At 43.0% G+C, this 19,129-nt stretch overlaps 2 protein-coding genes across 2 annotated transcripts; both read right to left on the bottom strand.

Moving 5' to 3' along the window:
• Positions 1–1,980: 1,980 nt before the first annotated feature.
• Positions 1,981–9,167, bottom strand: LOC109882868 (ras-related protein Rab-19). Its single transcript, XM_020474962.2, has 4 exons — positions 8,639–9,167; positions 8,239–8,468; positions 2,868–3,051; positions 1,981–2,637 (listed from the first exon to the last, which is right to left on the bottom strand). The coding sequence occupies exons 1-4, from the start codon at positions 8,784–8,786 to the stop codon at positions 2,354–2,356; spliced, it is 846 nt and encodes a 281-aa protein (XP_020330551.1). The 5' UTR covers positions 8,787–9,167; the 3' UTR covers positions 1,981–2,353.
• A 2,579-nt stretch (positions 9,168–11,746) lies between these two features.
• On the bottom strand, positions 11,747–17,557 carry LOC116360627 (tetraspanin-8-like). Its single transcript, XM_031815639.1, has 6 exons — positions 17,456–17,557; positions 17,190–17,285; positions 16,796–16,894; positions 16,319–16,429; positions 15,589–15,672; positions 11,747–12,335 (listed from the first exon to the last, which is right to left on the bottom strand). The coding sequence occupies exons 2-6, from the start codon at positions 17,283–17,285 to the stop codon at positions 12,204–12,206; spliced, it is 522 nt and encodes a 173-aa protein (XP_031671499.1). The 5' UTR covers positions 17,456–17,557; the 3' UTR covers positions 11,747–12,203.
• Positions 17,558–19,129: the final 1,572 nt, after the last annotated feature.

The raw sequence follows: 19,129 nt of genomic DNA, 5'->3' as shown, positions 1-19,129 counted from the left end.
CTCCCCCCCGGGACACTCACAAGGTCACAGTGTCATAGATCCACTGCTCCAGTCCACTCCCCCCCGGGACACTCACAAGGTCACAGTGTCATAGATCCACTGCTCCAGTCCACTCCCCCCCGGGACACTCACAAGGTCACAGTGTCATAGATCCACTGCTCCAGTCCACTCCCCCCCGGGACACTCACAGTGTCATAGATCCACTGGCCCAGTCCACTCCCCCCCGGGACACTCACAAGGTCACAGTGTCATAGATCCACTGCTCCAGTCCACTCCCCCCCGGGACACTCACAGTGTCATAGATCCACTGCTCCAGTCCACTCCCCCCTGGGACACTCACAAGGTCACAGTGTCATAGATCCACTGGCCCAGTCCACTCCCCCCTGGGACACTCACAAGGTCACAGTGTTATAGATCCACTGCTCCAGTCCACTCCCCCCTGGGACACTCACAAGGTCACAGTGTCATAGATCCACTGCCCCCCCCCCCCCCCCCCCCCATGTCGGCTCTATGCCTGGAAATGCCCTGTCCTGAGCAAAGGATCCCAATTTCAAACTCCCAAAAATTATATAAAAAATGGTAATAATGGATATGAACTGAAACACGATCTTATGTAGTTTTATGCAAGAGCCCTCTGTGACTTAAATGTAACATATTTTAACCAAAATTCATATTCTATCGTAATCTAACGACAAGGGGTCCTTATGGCATAGCTGACCCTACTCAATCCTGATTCTTTTGAGATTTTAGACTAACAGTTCACCAAATCTCAGTTTCGAGTGAAATATTCTTTAAATGAGGTTTTAGAGTCATAAAGCAACTGAGTAAAACATAATTGCTACTGTGACCACTTGAATTAAGCATCCATTTTTGTCCTCTCTGTTAGGCATCCATTTTTGTCCTCTCTGTTAGGCATCCATTTTTGTCCTCTCTGTTAGGCATCCATTTTTGTCCTCTCTGTTAGGCATCCATTTTTGTCCTCTCTGTTAGGCATCCATTTTTGTCCTCTCTGTTAGGCATCAACTCTGTCAGGTTTTCGTCTAACGTCAACTCCGTTTGAGTGCTGAAATGAATCATTTTCCATATTTTACAAATGTTTGTATTGAACTTGTATTTTTAGATGCAGTATCAGTATGTGTTGCCAACTACATCAGTGGCTTGTCAACTCCGTCACTGAGGACTGACCCCCTTAAGATATTGTTGTTGTCAATACTCAGACAACATATTTGAATTGTTCTGCAACAGATGGTGAAACAATTCTAATATTTGCTATGTTAGACCCGGGGGTGATGTTAGTTTTATAAATGTTGTTTAAGGTCTTAAATCCAGAAAACTAAACAAAAAGACGCTTGGAGATTTGTATTACATATTTGAATAATCTAATGTGAAACAATCCAAGGCTGTTTTAAACACTTAATAATTGTAAATTAAAATGCCTTTTATGGTGTCTGACGGAGTTGACAGAAATCCAGTTAGTTGCATTTGATGATTTATTAAAAATGTCATTAGGAAGTTATTCATTTACATGGTGTGATAGCTGATACTTTGGTCGATCAAAATATATATTTCACATTTTGTTAATATTAAGACCAATATTCGTGGGAAAAAGTTGAGATTGTCCCGTCTTTCAAGAATCCCTGAGAACTAAAACAGCAACATGTTCTCTCAGCAGAATATGGAAAAGAACCAGAGATCAGCTATAAAAAAGCTACTTAGCATTTTTTTAATTAAATTGCCCGTACCTTGTGGGGGGGGGGGGGGGGGGGGGGGGGGGTTTGAGAAACTGAGCTACACCACTACATAGGTCATAGGTCAATAGTACCTAAAGTCACACACACAAAAGGAATGTGTGTTTTGCCTGTAACGATCTCAGCTTCCCCTATTCCAGGGTTCCCCAGGTGGCGGCCCGCGGGTGGGTTTTATTTATTATATAGTATATATATATATATATATATATATATATATATATATATATATATATACTATATATTTCTTTGTGGAATTGTTATTGTTGACATTAAAGATTGTTGAAACACCAGGAAATCAGCTCCAAATCAGCTCCAGCTTCCCACGCATAATGGAGAGACACGTGAACGTATACAAACGTGAACCAGGTTTGAAATGATTATGTTTCGTCAAACTATATCTGTTTGGGCTTCTTGCGCTCAATTTGTGGTTTACAAATTAATTGTAATTGTGTTCCGGCCCACTGAACATCCGTTCCAGAAAAAATGGTCCCGCGGCTGAATCTAGTTGATGATCCCTGCCTTATTCTGTCCTCTTCCAGGTAACACAGTGGCACACGCAGGTATCCATTCTTACACTTCGTCTGTTGTCCTTCCTCCTCTCTATGTCAGCAACACGTCTTCCTGTCTGTGATCACTGCTGGCCCGTTGATTGGTCGTGAGTTGGCTCGGAGCAGGACGCGGGGCGAGTCATTGTTGCTAGGGGCCTGTTGCCGGACGGCAGTGCCGTTGCGTGCCAGCAGCTCGCGGGCCATCATCATGAAGGCATCGTCCACATTCTGGGCCTCCTTAGCTGAGGTCTCTAACGCTGCCAGGATGCCTCTCTCCTCAGCCATACAGCATGCCTCCTGGAACAACACCTGACGCTCAGACTCCAGGTCAGACTTGTTACCTGGGAAGGAGAGAAATAGGTGTTTCAAGTTTTGTTTTTAGAACTGATTTGTCAAAAACACATTGATTTGACCTTTATTTGAACAGGAAGGGGTCAGGGGATAAAGTATTTTAAAGGTTTGAACCTCTTTACATCTCAATTATAGAAATACAAAGGATAGAACAAACATTTCAATTCAAAACAATGGCCCATGCCACATAGTGTTAGCAAATATTTTTGCTCCCACTCACCAATGAGACAGAGCACTACATTGGCCGCGCCGTACAGCTCCACCTCCCTGATCCAATTGGACACAGAGTCAAAGGTTCCGTGGCGTGTGATGTCATAGGCGATCATGGCGCCGTGGGCGCTGCGGTAGTAACTCTGGGTGATGGTCCGGAAACGCTCCTGTCCAGCCGTGTCCCATACCTGCATCTGTTTTACACAGACACACACAGAATTAGATCAATATCTCACACACAAACACAATGATCCCACAGTCTAATATACTCCTGGAGGGACCAATACAAACACAATGATCCCACAGTCTAATATACTCCTGGAGGGACCAATACAAACACAATGATCTCACAGTCTAATATACTCCTGGAGGGACCAATACAAACACAATGATCCCACAGTCTAATATACTCCTGGAGGGACCAATACAAACACAATGATCCCACAGTCTAATATACTCCTGGAGGGAACAATACAACACAATGATCCCACAGTCTAATATTCTCCTGGAGGGACCAATACAAACACAATGATCCCACAGTCTAATATTCTCCTGGAGGGACCAATACAAACACAATGATCCCACAGTCTAATATACTCATGGAGGGACCAATACAAACACAATGATCCCACAGTCTAATATACTCCTGGAGGGACCAATACAAAACAATGATCCCACAGTCTAATATACTCCTGGAGGGACCAATACAAACACAATGATCCCACAGTCTAATATACTCCTGGAGGGACCAATACAAAACTCTGTGTGAAGGCAGCACTACTGAAATGACACCTTAACAAAATGATGATGTACTGTAAATGTTTTAAAAAAGGCTGCAATATGCCACTGTGTATCTCAGGTATCTCCTTCAGCCTCCGCCTGATCTGCTCCTCTCTTCATGTTAGCATAGCAACAACTGCCATAGCAACCTGACACACCTGGCACCAGAGTTCCTAAACTCCCATGCTCACCTGGTCTTACCCTGCATTTGGTTTCTTTATCACTCTCCTGACAGACTTTATCTTTGTCTTCCTCTAAAAACCCCATTAAACCCTTTAATCTGTATTTCTCCTAATCATCCACACAACATGTACAAGCACAGGAGAACATGTTGTTTTTATATGCTTCCAAAAGCTACTGTAGGGATGATCTGTTTTGATTCATATGTGTTGTAGTTCTAATGTAGTAAACATGTCTCTGCCACTGGCTTTGGGAGGGATAGCTTATATACAGTATGTGTGCAGTGATGTACAGGGGATTTCCACTGGCTTTGGGAGGGATAGCTTATATACAGTATGTGTGCAGTGATGTACAGGGGATTTCCACTGGTTCCTGTGTTTAACAATGACACACCTCTATAGGGAGGGAAGCAAAACACCCTGCAACTCCATTTCTGCCTGGAGCAAGAGCACTGCCTGGAGCAAGAGCACTGCATGGAGCAAGATCACTGCATGGAGCAAGAGCACTGGCGTAAGAGCACTGCCTGGAGCAAGAGCACAGCCTGGAGCAAGAGCACTGCCTGGCGCAAGAGCACTGCCTAGAGCAAGAGCACTGCCTGGAGCAAGAGCACTGCCTGGAGCAAGAGCACTGCCTGGAGCATGAGCACTGCCTGGAGCAAGAGCACTGCATGGAGCAAGAGCACTGCATGGACCAAGAGCACTGCATGGAGCAAGAGCACTGCATGGAGCAAGAGCACTGGCGTAAGAGCACTGCCTGGCGCAAGAGCACTGCCTGGAGCAAGAGCACTGCCTGGAGCAAGAGCACTGCCTGGAGCAAGAGCACTGCATGGAGCAAGAGCACTGCCTGGAGCAAGAGCACTGCATGGAGCAAGAGCACTGCCTGGAGCAAGAGCACTGCATGGAGCAAGAGCACTGCCTGGAGCAAGAGCACTGCATGGAGCAAGAGCACTGCCTGGAGCAAGAGCACTGCATGGAGCAAGAGCACTGCATGGAGCAAGAGCACTGCCGTTGTCATGCAAAGTGACTAAAGAAACTAAATACAACTATTTACAACTGAATAATATCCATGTTCCTGTCAGTAAATACAACTATTTACAACTGAATAATATCCATGTTCCTGTCAGTAAATACAACTATTTACAACTGAATAATATCCATGTTCCTGTCAGTAAATACAACTCTTTACAGTTAAATAAAATTTTTTATTTTTTTATTTTACCTTTATTTAACCAGGTAGGCAAGTTGAGAACAAGTTCTCATTTACAATTGCGACCTGGCCAAGATAAAGCAAAGCAGTTCGACAGATAAAACGACACAGAGTTACACATGGAGTAAAAACAAACATACAGTCAATAATGCAGTATAAACAAGTCTATATACAATGTGAGCAAATGAGGTGAGAAGGGAGGTAAAGGCAAAAAAGGCCATGATGGCAAAGTAAATACAATATAGCAAGTAAAATACTGGAATGGTAGTTTTGCAATGGAAGAATGTGCAAAGTAGAAATAAAAAATAATGGGGTGCAAAGGAGCAAAATAAATAAATAAATTAAAATTAAATACAGTTGGGAAAGAGGTAGTTGTTTGGGCTAAATTATAGGTGGGCTATGTACAGGTGCAGTAATCTGTGAGCTGCTCTGACAGTTGGTGCTTAAAGCTAGTGAGGGAGATAAGTGTTTCCAGTTTCAGAGATTTTTGTAGTTCGTTCCAGTCATTGGCAGCAGAGAACTGGAAGGAGGCGGCCAAAGAAAGAATTGGTTTTGGGGGTGACTAGAGAGATATACCTGCTGGAGCGTGTGCTACAGGTGGGAGATGCTATGGTGACCAGCGAGCTGAGATAAGGGGGGACTTTACCTAGCAGGGTCTTGTAGATGACATGGAGCCAGTGGGTTTGGCGACGAGTATGAAGCGAGGGCCAGCCAACGAGAGCGTACAGGTCGCAATGGTGGGTAGTATATGGGGCTTTGGTGATAAAACGGATTGCACTGTGATAGACTGCATCCAATTTGCTGAGTAGGGTATTGGAGGCTATTTTGTAAATGACATCGCCAAAGTCGAGGATTGGTAGGATGGTCAGTTTTACAAGGGTATGTTTGGCAGCATGAGTGAAGGATGCTTTGTTGCGAAATAGGAAGCCAATTCTAGATATATCCAATAATATCCATGTTCCTGTCAGTAAATACAACTCTTTACAGTTAAATAATATCCATGTTCCTGTCAGTAAATACAACTATTTACAACTGAATAATATCCATGTTCCTGTCAGTAAATACAACTATTTACAACTGAATAATATCCATGTTCCTGTCAGTAAATACAACTATTTACAACTGAATAATATCCATGTTCCTGTCAGTAAATACAACTATTTACAACTGAATAATATCCATGTTCCTGTCAGTAAATACAACTCTTTACAACTGAATAATATCCATGTTCCTGTCAGTAAATACAACTCTTTACAACTGAATAATATCCATGTTCCTGTCAGTAAATACAACTCTTTACAACTGAATAATATCCATGTTCCTGTCAGTAAATACAACTCTTTACAACTGAATAATATCCATGTTCCTGTCAGTAAATACAACTATTTACAACTGAATAATATCCATGTTCCTGTCAGTAAATACAACTCTTTACAACTGAATAATATCCATGTTCCTGTCAGTAAATACAACTCTTTACAACTGAATAATATCCATGTTCCTGTCAGTAAATACAACTATTTACAACTGAATAATATCCATGTTCCTGTCAGTAAATACAACTATTTACAACTGAATAATATCCATGTTCCTGTCAGTAAATACAACTCTTTACAACTGAATAATATCCATGTTCCTGTCAGTAAATACAACTATTTACAACTGAATAATATCCATGTTCCTGTCAGTAAATAGTACAAGCAGACTCAATAAATGCTGCTTGCATTGATCTCTGTCTCTTTGTGTGTTAGTTGTCACGTGGAGTTGTGTGTGTGGTAGAGCGATAGCAACAATGGTCTAGTGTTGTCATCATGCATGATTTGCATACATTCTGATGTGCGGTCAGTTGAGGCAACAAGGCCCTATTCACACAGAGTGGCCATAAACCAAATGGCACCCTATTTCCTATATAGTGCACTACTTTCGACCAGAGACATGGGCCCTGGTCAAAAGTAGTGCACTAGATAAGGAATAGGGTGTGCTCTGGGACAGAGCCCCAGACTAAGATACATTCTGAAGCCATCCACTTGCCTGCTCTTCCTTCCTTCCTGTGTCAAAGGTCAGTTGGTTGAGGATACGGTCAGTAACACAGAATTAAATAGAACCCATTCTAGAATGAAGGAGGTATATGACACACAGTAGGCCCCTCTAGTAATAATGTTACTATACCTCTTAAACAAAAAGGTGCTATCTACAACCGAAAATTGTTATTTGGCTGTCCCCATAGAACCCTATTTGGTTCTTTCCACAGAGGGTTCTACATGGAACCAAAAAGGGTTCTCCTACGGGGACAGTGGAAGAATACTTTTGTGACCCTTTTTTCTAAGAGTGGTTGGTAAGAGGAAGAGACCGCACCATAAATACCTTCCTATCGCCTCTCTTGTCTGGCAGGTTTGGGGAACAATACAGTTAGCAGGTGTTGGTAGAGTAGGGAGGGAGGGGCCCTCCAGCTACAAAATCATTTCAACCTAAAGTAGCTCTAAAGTATTTAAACCTACACTCTTACAAAAAAGGGTTCCAAAAGAGTTCTTCGGCTGACCCATAGGAGAACCCTTTTTTTTTTATTCCAGTTAGAACCGTTTGTAGAAAGGGTTCTACATGGAACACAAAAGCATTCTACCTGCAACCAAAAAGCCTTTAAGGTTCTAGAATCTAGATAGCAAACAAAATGATAAGAGTGTAGCCAGCCCCTCAGAGGTTTCCTATTCAAGCATACAGTAGTTTGACCTCAATAGGTACTTAAGGCTTACTCTCACTTTTCTCATTGAAGTTTAAAAACAAATACTGATGTTTTTGGTCAGGGAAGAGAAAGAGGAATGACTGATGTGTTGTAGGAGAACCAGAAAGGCGAGTCCCTCATGAAATGCTGGTCCAACTTGTATTAAGTGTCAACTTAATTAAGGCTTGCAAAGCCTTCTTGACAGTATCACAAGACAACAGCTGTGTTTTACACCAACCACCCCAATGGCCTCCAAACTGAAGTATTCAGACAGCAACACTTTGACATTTCAGTTATACGATGTGTATAGTCAACAACAGAAGATGTGTTGTAGATGTTCAAACTATCAACAAACTACCAACTGCAGCGCTGTTGCTATGCAACAGCTTGCTGGAGTGACAGTGACTGTAGGGTTAGGTTTAGGCTGACTTTCACTGAACCCTTATAGTTCTATAAAGCACCATTTCTCCTAAAGGTTTGAGGCTGACTTCCTTACCTTAATTTTCTTGCCCTCGATGTCCACTGTCCGCACGGTGAAGTCCACTCCTATGGTGTTCTGTTGCCTCTCTGAGAACTGTCCTGACTTGAAGCTCTGGACCACGCAGGTCTTGCCCACGTTAGAATCTCCAATCAGGATGATCTTGAACAAGAAATCAAAGGATTCGTCCTGCTGCTCCACTCCTCCAGTTGGCTGTTGCATCGTGAAGAGGAGTGGGCTGTCTGGGCCTGGGAGCCACACCAAGATACTGACTTAGTGTCACGTCACAATGCTATGACTATGTTATAACTGTGTTATAAGCAATTGAGTGATGTCTGCCTTACAATGCTATCTAACCCCTGATGGTTGTTGCTAGGTTATAATCCCAGATGACCTAGGGTCTCTTGTTGACTTGTACCTGTCGCTTCGTGACTTCTAAATCCTCCCTGGCCAGAGAAGGTTCTTCCATATACAGTAGCTTCAGTACTGTAGTAGGTCACAGCACAAGTGTGGAAAATAGCATTCTTTAGTTGATCAGGTTTGAAACAGGATTTCCTTCTGGCCATATAACCACCTCAGAGCTGAGAACGGAGCACAGGTCTTTCAGTCAGGCCCAGAATGTTCCCTCCAATCAGGCCTCTCTCCGCCCCGTACATCCACCAGGTGAGGATAACAGCGGCTCAATTCTCCAGGAAGAAAGCATTCCCTTTCTGCTCCCGACCAGCCTCCTCTCAGGTGTTGCCCCAGTTCATTTCCAACGGCAACAGAGTGCACTGAACAGCCAGTAGTACGCACTACTCTTCCACACAGAATAAGAAACAGATTGAGTCTCCTTTACACTGTCAAAAGAGCTGCCGTCTTTCTCCTCCAGATTGTCTTTGTTAGTGGATGTTACTTTCTCTTCCTCCATCCACCTGTTGCCTTCCCGCCCTCATTAGGTTTTTCCGTCTCTTTCTACCAATGTAATCCCGCCCTACCTGCTAATCGTCACGTGAGCTCCCACCTGTGGTATTGTGGGAAATATAGTGTTTCAGTTCTCATTGCCATTGCTCTCAGAACCTGGATACAATCTGTTAAAAATATTTTGTTTAAACACTTTCCAAATTAAATAGATACCAAAATAGATACTAAAACAGAAATACCGTTTTGATTTATTATAATTATATATCGTGTTATTATTGTCTTTAACTGTGAGAAAAACAACTTTCAGTATTTATGGAAACTCTGCCTCACATTCTATTCAATGTTGGAACTCAGAACTGTAAAGCAGTTGTTTTGAATTAAACATTCTATTCAAATGACTAGCATCTTCCAGAACACTTAAATCAAAACATTCTCCACCACAACATAACTCCGGCTTGTGGATTGGTGGAGCAATGGCTTGGCTACCTTTGCAGGGTCTTGGGGACAGTGACAGAGAGTATGAGATGACGAGTGTTGATCTCCAGGGGGAGAAAAGGAAAGAGTTTCGGGGAAAAAGAAAACATCAAAATAAAATGAAAGAAAACTTAAAAGTAGAAGAAAATGACTTTCAGAAGAAGAGGGAACAGATGGATGAAGAGGAGAATAAATAGGGGGGGAACTGGATGAGAAAGAAAGGCTGGAGCTGGCAGTAGACCAGGCAAGACAAGCAGCGAGGGAGTGTGATCCAATCAGATCTGTGATACCGAAAAAGACAGAGAATCAGGAAGAGAAAAGGAAGAATGGAGTGCAGAGATAAGGCAGTCTGAGAGACGGAGAGAAGGTACATCTGAAGCAAGATGGGGAGTTGGAAGGGCATCTAATTAAGATGGAGAGAGAGAAGGTTGTTAGAGGCAGAGTATAGGAGGACAAGAGAAGAGAAGGAGGAGGTAGAGCTGGAGAGAAAAGAGAGAAAAGGTACATGAGGAGATGGAGAGCAGAAGGGAAGAAAGAGAGAGAGAAAAGGTGCACAGTGGCGATGGAGAGAGCAGAAGGGAAGGAAGAGAGAGAAAAGGTGCATGAGGAGATGGAGAGATCAGAAGGGAAGGAAGAGAGAGAAAAGGTGCATGAGGAGATGGAGAGAGCAGAAGGGAAGGAAGAGAGAGAAAAGATGCATGAGGAGATGGAGAGAGCAGAAGGGAAGGAAGAGAGAGAAAAGGTGCGTGAGGAGATGGAGAGAGCAGAAGGGAAGGAAGAGAGAGAGAAAAGATGCGTGAGGAGATGGAGAGAGCAGAAGGAAGAGAGAGAGAAAAGATGCGTGAGGAGATGGAGAGAGCAGAAGGGAAGGAAGAGAGAGAGAAAAGATGCGTGAGGAGATGGAGAGCAGAAGGGAAGGAAGAGAGAGAGAAAAGATGCGTGAGGAGATGGAGAGAGCAGAAGGGAAGGAAGAGAGAGAGAGAAAAGATGCGTGAGGAGATGGAGAGAGCAGAAGGAAGAGAGAGAGAGAAAAGATGCGTGAGGAGATGGAGAGAGCAGAAGGGAAGGAAGAGAGAAAAGGTGCATGTGGAGATGGAGAGAGCTGAGAAGGAGGAGGTAGAGCTGGAGAAGGAGAGAGCCAGGAGAAGGAAATGATAGATTTAGAGGATAACAGAGTTAACCAGAAGAAGCTTTGGTTAGAGTGGAACAGCTAGAGAGAGAGATACGCTGGAGTACCAGCTATAGCTGGAGGACCGTCAGGAAATATCAGGGGCCCTTCTTAGCCTGGGAACCAGTCTGTTTGTGCCATCATGCCTCTGCTTGTCATGCCAAACACATGATAACACAAACAGATCTGGGAACAGGCTAGGCCCCTCTCTCTAGGATGTGTGCATCTAACTAACTTGATGAGTTAATATCTACTGCCCTCCTGTGATTTCACAGTGCAATGCAGGTCATTTGGGGAGCCATGACAATGGAACCACAGCATCGCAGCACGTTGCCAAGGAAACTTCTGCCACACAGGCAAATAGAACAAAGTAGTTTATTGAATTAACGTAAAATGATATTATGAGTATGTACTACAGTAGCCTGGGTGCCAGTCTGTTGAGTGAACATTCCACCCCTTGTACTCCGTGTCACATGCCAAATGTTTAGCATGACAAGGAGTGGAATGATAGCTAAACAGACTGGTACCCGGGCTACAACCACTGGTCTAATATCATACAGTTTAGAGTCCTTCATTACATCTTCATTGTTTTAATCAACTTTTCCCCCTGAGTCAGACTGTATTCAGTTGGAAGAAAGAGAAAGGAAGCAGAGACAAAGACAGAAGGCAGAACAGGAGGGAAAGAGGAAGAGAGGAGGATGATAGGAGAGAACAGGAGGAGAAGAGGAAGAGAGGATGAGAGGAGAGAACAGGAGGAAAAGAGGAAAAGAGGAAGAGAGGATGATGAGAGCAAACGGAAAAGACAAAGGCAGAAAATGAAATGAGGATGGGAGAGGACAAAGGTCATTGGAGGAAATGCCATTTTTGTTAGAGTCTGATTGTGACTTCCTGTGATAATGTCATTTTGATAATACAGATGGGTTTAGGAAAAAAAAAATATATTTTTAAGAGATGTTGGTTGTCGAATAAAGGACCATAATGTTAAGATGCTTGTCCCTTTATTCAAGACACTGTAACCAACACTGAGGCACTTCAACGGTTAAATGGTTACCAATTATTTACAACAGAAAAACAAACCACAGGTTTTACAGAACCTTTGACAGCCAATAAGAAGACTCTTGCTGGCAGTCAGATGGATAATCAGTTAAACAGTAATACTTTGGACAACACAGTAGAGATGTCTAATGTCTAATAATGTCCCAAGTTGTCCTTTCATGTGTGTTATGTGTGTACATAATATGGATGCATTGCTAGCCTGATCCCAGATCTGTTTGTGGTCTGGCCAATGACAACTCCATTGCTGTCATTGCCAAGCCAACTCTTTGTCACCCATTGTCATGTTTGGCTTGACACAAATGAGTGACAGGAGTTGTCATGATGGCACAAACAGACTGGCACTCAGACTAGTGCATTGAGTCTCCTTCATAAGAGAACCATTTCATGTCAGACACTCTGCTGTGTCACACAGCTCTCTGTATTGAGGTGGTTGAGAGGTGAAGATCACAGGTGGCACATCAACCTTTCTTCTCATCTGGCAGAGTATTGTGATGGCCAGGACAACTCCAACATCCTGAGGACCAGACACACAGTAACGGTTCAGTCAGGATTGACGGAGCAGGTGACCAGATGCTGAGTGTAAGAGATAATGGTTCAATCTAATAGGCCTACACTCGAAAGGTACGGTAATAAAAGAGTATGGAACAGCGTTTGGTTCAATAAGTTTTAAATTCAGGTAGAGTCAATTGAAATTAACTTCCTGAATTGAAAAATCCACATAAAAAACTATGGACAATTTTGAATTTGTGCATTGAATTTCAATTGACTGAATTGAAAAAAACTGAATTGACTGCAACCCTGGAAAGGTGAAATAAACGGCCGGCCCACTGATTGACGAGGGTGGCATTTTCTGAGCTAAACTGCTAAGACCCACCTCCAACAACAACACATAGAACCTCACATAATTCTGCCCCAAAACAATCTCTCAACCAGTGGCATATGGGCTTTTTATGTGAGCGCTGATGTCACCCTTTGAGAAGCAGTCCCCACATTGTCAAAGGTGCTAAATGATTTGCTTGTCCTTCCCCCAGGGTGCTGTTGGAGAGACGCATATCTGATCACTCAACCAACATACAGGGAAAAAATGATCTAACATAAATAATGTAGTAGATTTAGGATATGTAAGAAAGACCTTTTCTGTAGCCTACAGGCTGGAGATAAAATGTAATGAGACACACTTTTTTACATCATGCAGCTTTCTCCAATCAAATAGCCTGACCTAAACGGAGGTCAATCAAATAGCCTGACCTAAACGGAGGTCAATCAAATAGCCTGACCTAAACGGAGGTCAATCAAATAGCCTGACCTAAACGGAGGTCAATCAAATAGCCTGACCTAAACGGAGGTCAATCAAATAGCCTGACCTAAACAGAGGTCAATCAAATAGCCTAACCTAAACGGAGGTCAATCAAATAGAACATTTGCTGTCATTATAACAAACAACATGTCCTAAAAACAGGACAGGTCAAAGTGAAATGAATAATCACAGCTGTTGTCCAGGCGTTTCATCCCGTTGTCATGATCAGTGGTTTCAAGTTGGTATCTGTCCAGTTGACAAGCTGATCACAATGAAAAATAAAATATTTACAATGTAAAAACATTGCAAATAGTCTCCTGAGAACTCCTGATAAAGTCGGGTAGCTGATATTCAGGGCTTAAAATTGCCAAATTGATTAGTCACAGGAATCAGGACTAATAAAGCCAATGTAACGGCCGGTTTTCCAAAGGTGGTCCTACCACATGGATGGGCCTACCACATGGATGGGCCTACCACATGGATGGGCCTACCACATGGATGGGCCTACCACATGGATGGGCATTCATACAATTCCATTGTGTCTTTTTTTTGGTCCTGTTCGGATGTCGTTTTTATGTGTTTTACCAAACGGTAGGCTTACCACATACGATGCATTCAGAGAGTATTCAGACCATTTGACTTTTTCAAAATGTTATGTTACAGCCTTATTCAAAAAAATTATTAAATAGTTTTTCCCCTCATCAATCTACACACAATATCCCATAAAAACAAGGCATCATTTTTGGGGGGAAAATGTTCTTAATTAAAAATAAAAATAAACTGAATGAACACATTTCCATAGGTATCCAGACCCTTTACTCAGTACTTTGTTGAAGCACCTTTGGCAGTAATTACAGTCTCAAGTCTTCTTGGATATAACACTACAATATTTGGGGAGTTTCTCCCATTCTTCTCTGCAGATCCTCTCAAGCTCTGTCAGGTTGGATAGCGCTGCACAGCTATTCCGGCCTCTCCAGAGATGTTAGATCGGGTTCATGTCTGAGCTCTGGCTGGGCCACTCGAGGACATTCAGAGACTTGTCCCAAAGCCACTCCTGCGTTGTCTTGGCTGTGTGCTTAGGCTCGTTGTCCTGTTGGAAGGTGAACCTTGGCCTCAGTCTGAGGTCCTGAGCGCTCTGGAGCAGATTTTCATCAAGGATCCCTCTGTACTTTGCTCTGTTCATCTTTCCCTCGATCCTGACTAGTCTCTCAGTCCCTGCCACTGAAAAACATCCACACAGCATGATGCTGCCACTGCCATGCTTCACCGTAGGGATGATGCCAGGTTTCCTCCAGACGTGATGCTTGGCATTCAGGCCATAGAGTTCAATCTTGATTTCATCAGACCAGATAATCTTGTTTCTCATGGTAAGAGTCCTTTAGATGCCTTTTGGCAAACTCCAAACGGAAGTCTGGCCACTCTATCATAAAGGCCTGATTGGTGGAGTGCTGCAGATGGTTATCCTTCTGGAAGGTTTTCCCATTTCCACAGAGGGACTCTGTAGGTCTGTCAGAGTGACCATTGTGTTCTTGGTCACTTCCCTGACCTAAGCCCTTCTTCCCCAATTACTCAGTTTGGCCGGGCGGCTCTAGGAAGTGTCTTGGTGGTTCCACACTTCTTCCATTTAAGAATGATGGACGCCATTGTGTCCTTGGGGACCTTGAATGGACCAGATCTGTGCCTCGACATAATATAGACAGGTCTGTGCCTTTCTTAATCATGTCCAATCAATTGAATTTACCACAGATGGACTCCAATCAAGTTGTAGAAACATATCAAGAATGATCAATGGAAACAGCATGCACTTGAGCTCAATTTTGAGTCTTAAAGCAAAAGGTCTGAATAGTTATGTAAATAAGGTATTTCTGTTTTTTATTTTAATACATTTGCTAAAATAAAAAATAAAAAATGTTTTCTGGGGTATTGTGTGTAGATTGATGAAGATTTCTTTTTTTATTTAATCCATTTTAGAATAATGCTGTAACGTAATTTTTGGGGGAAAAAGTTTAGGGGTCTGAATACTTTCCGAATGCACTGTAGATGGGCATTAATAACATTCCATGTCAGGCCAAACTGTAGGCTACACTTCAGGTGACACCTTTTGTACAACTTTTTTTGCGGCAGTTCAGGACCGGCCTTGATTTCCAACAGACATTTGTTTTGGTCCGGACCAAATCTGAACCAATCATGTTTGGTTCAGATTTTGTCCGGTCTGGACCAGCCTTGATTTGGCCCAAACATAGATGTCTAGAAATTACTTATTCTCAACTTTCATTCAGAACCAACCATGTGCATGATTTCAACATCTGTAAAATACACATCTTCAACTTTCATTCATCTTTCTTTCAGACGTCATTTTGCTTACGGGACTGTTCTAGTTTTGCGGGGTTGGTATTTTTTGGTCTTGCCTATGGAGGCAGAATGGCTCGGCCCTAGTTAAATAGTACAGAAATATATTAGAAATACATACCCATAATGCTGTCAGTGCTACGAATATTCCTATTCCCAGGCTGATTGCACTTCTCTCAACAGAGATCAGGATGGGAAGACATGGCTGAAAATGAACAATTAAGAGTTTGTCATTTTGTGTGAAAAACAAGAGTATACAGCTCAGTATTATATCAGAACTTAAACAAACATCAGTTTATTGTATCAATGAGTACTGTACAAGTCATCTCTATGGATCCAACTAGCATTATGACATTCTAGTGGATACACAGCTGCCAGCAAAACATTTTGAGCAAAATTACGAGCAAAACAGTTTAGTTGCACCCTCTTGACAGCAGATACATTAAAGAATTGTGTAATTCTACGCATTTTAACTTGGGGTGTAGAGAAAATGTTGCCGTTTTAAAGCAAGTTCGCTGCAATTCTACACATTTTGCCATGGGGCAGAGGAAAATGAGCTGTTTTACAGATAATTTCCTGCAATTCTACACATTTTGCCATGGGGTGGTGAGAAATGTATGCCGTTTTTAATATGACATCATAGTGAGACTGACTAACCACATCAACGAGGGCCCCATGGGTAGTAATTTGACCATGATAACAAGTTTAGATAACTGTCTGCTAACCTAATTTAGCAATCTAAAAAATATTATCTGACATGGGTTAGGGCTGGTTAGGGCTAGTAGATCTGAGGGCCTTCAAAATGGCCGCCAGTTGCCCATCCCTGGTGTAGTGGAATGACATGTTTTTACCTTTTCATATACCAGCATGTTTTCATCCATTAATCCCTTGTGGTCATCATCCTCAGACGAATTACTTTTGTGATAGTGAATAACAAATCTTGTATTGTTACCAGGAGCAACCTGAAATAGAATGTGACAAGGTTTAAAACAGTGCTCCACTTTAGCTGCATGATTTCTTACTAGGCTGCAGCATGGCATCCATTATGTGTCTGGTCCAAATGTGTTCTATCGTATTTGTGGGTCTTTTAGAGTATTGTCATGTACATCTTCCTCAGTTTATTTATGGTCGTCTTGTCACTGTCCTTATCGTCTCTTTTTTAAATTTTGTTTTAAAAACACATTTTAAAAGATAGAATAAAAAATGTATTGCTCTTACCAAAAGACATAACAGATTTATTTAACACAGACTGACCAACTGAATCAGATCCTCCTCAGCATACAAAAAACAACATCAACAAGATAACTTATTTAACGCAGCAGACTCACACATTTAAAGTCTGTTGAGTCCTCATCAGAACAGAGACAGGAGATGGGGATGTCTGTGCCCCAGTCTTGGTAGCCTTGTACGAGCCCACAGCATTTGAACTGAAAGTGAAGGAAACAGCACAACAGGCATTTTAAAAACAATTAGGCAATTAGGCAAACAATTACCATATATAGTTAAGGCCTGGAGAAACCTCCATGGAGAAATCTCCAATGAAAGTGTTTTTAGTCCAGGCCTTGGTTTACATAATATGGAAAACCGTCCCTAAAGACACACATACATTGAATTGGCACCCTGGGACTTTGAATTGGCACCCTGGGACATTGAATTGGCACCCTGGGACTTTGAATCGGCACAAGCAGAGACCATAAGAAGAATTAAATGAAGGTGACTTACGTTAGTCTGTATGTTGTATATCGTTTCTATATCAGTTTGTTTCGCTCCACTCAGAGGCATCATCGCTAGATGTTCCTCTCTGGTTAACTCCTCCATCTTGAAATGAATCAAGTTAACATTCAGTGTTATAGTCACAGCTGAAACCTATAATCAGCTTGGAAATTTGAAATAGACAGATACAGTACATTGAATTATCAAGAATCAGATACATTGCACCATCATACAATAACTTCTCAAATATATTTTCACCAGAACAGCAAACAAACATTGTCTCAAGGTTGAATTAGAAAATGAAGACATAAACAGGTAACTGCCAAAACTAATGGAAACCCCTGAGTAAATGAGGGACACAGAGTATATTGAAAGCAGGTGCTTCCACACAGGTGTGGTTCCTGAGTTAATTAAGCAATTAATATCCCATCATGCTTTGGGTCATGTACAGTATGAAAATGATTTTGGCTACCATGGCTACTTCCCCATGGCTAGGGCTCCCGAGTGGTGCAGCGGTCTAAGGCATCACTACAGACCCAGGTTCGATCCCGGGCTGTATCGTAACCGGCCGTGATCGGGAGTCCCATTGGCCCAGCGTCGTCTGGGTTAGGGGAAGGTTTGGCCAGGGGGGCTTTACAAGTAGGCCGTCATTGTAAATAAGAATGTGTTCTTAACTGACTTGCCTAGTTAAATAAAGGTTAAATAAAGGTTAAATAAAGGTTAAATAAAATAAAAACGGATGATATGCTGCCATCCAAAGGGTATGTTTGCCTGTTTGCTTTGAGAGACTAGTCAAGGACCATATCACCTCCACCCTACCTGACACCCTGGACCCACTCCAATTTGCTTACCGCCCAAATAGGTCCACAGACGATGCAATCTCAACCACACTGCACACTGCCCTAACCCATCTGGACAAGAGGAATACCTATGTGAGAATGCTGTTCATCTACTACAGCTCAGCATTTAACACCATAGTACCCTCCAAACTCGTCATCATCGACCCGCCCTGTGCAACTGGGTACTGGACTTCCTGACGGGCCGCCCCCAGGTGGTGAGGATAGGTAACAACATCTCCACCCCGCTGATCCTCAACACTGGGGCCCCACAAGGGTGTGTTCTGAGCCCTCTCCTGTACTCCCTGTTCACCCACGACTGCGTGGCCACGCACACCTCCAACTCAATCATCAAGTTGCGGACGACACAACAGTGGTAGGCTTGATTACCAACAACGACGAGACGGCCTACAGGGAGGAGGTGAGGGCCCTCGGAGTGTGGTGTCAGGAAAATAACCTCACACTCAACATCAACAAAACTAAGGAGATGATTGTGGACTTCAGGAAACAGCAGAGGGAACACCCCCCTATCCACATCGATGGAACAGTAGTGGAGAGGGTAGTAAGTTTTAAGTTCCTCGGCGTACACATCACAGACAAACTGATTGGTCCACCCACACAGACAGCATCTTGAAGAAGGCGCAGCAGCGCCTCTTCCACCTCAGGAGGCTGAAGAAATTCAGCTTGTCACCAAAAGCACTCACAAACTTCTACAGATGCACACACGAGAGCATCCTGGCGGGCTGTATCACCGCCTGGTACGGCAACTGCTCCGCCCACAACCGTTAGGCTCTCCAGAGGGTAGTGAGGTCTGCACAACGCATCACCGGGGGCAAACTACCTGCCCTCCAGGACACCTACACCACCCGATGTCACAGGAAGGCCATAAAGATCATCAAGGACAACAACCACCCGAGCCACTGCCTGTTCACCCCGCTATCATCCAGAAGGCGAGGTCAGTACAGGTGCATCAAAGCTGGGACCAAGAGACTGAAAAACAGCTTCTATCTCAAGGCCATCAGACTGTTAAACAGCCACCACTAACATTGAGTGGCTGCTGCTAACACACTGACTCAACTCAGCCACTTTAATAATGGGAATTATGTAAAATAT

This window comes from Oncorhynchus kisutch, unplaced genomic scaffold, assembly GCF_002021735.2.
Source record: "Oncorhynchus kisutch isolate 150728-3 unplaced genomic scaffold, Okis_V2 Okis09a-Okis19a_hom, whole genome shotgun sequence".
Taxonomy (NCBI): Eukaryota; Metazoa; Chordata; class Actinopteri; order Salmoniformes; family Salmonidae; genus Oncorhynchus; species Oncorhynchus kisutch.
This window is presented reverse-complemented; position numbering and strand designations above follow the sequence as displayed.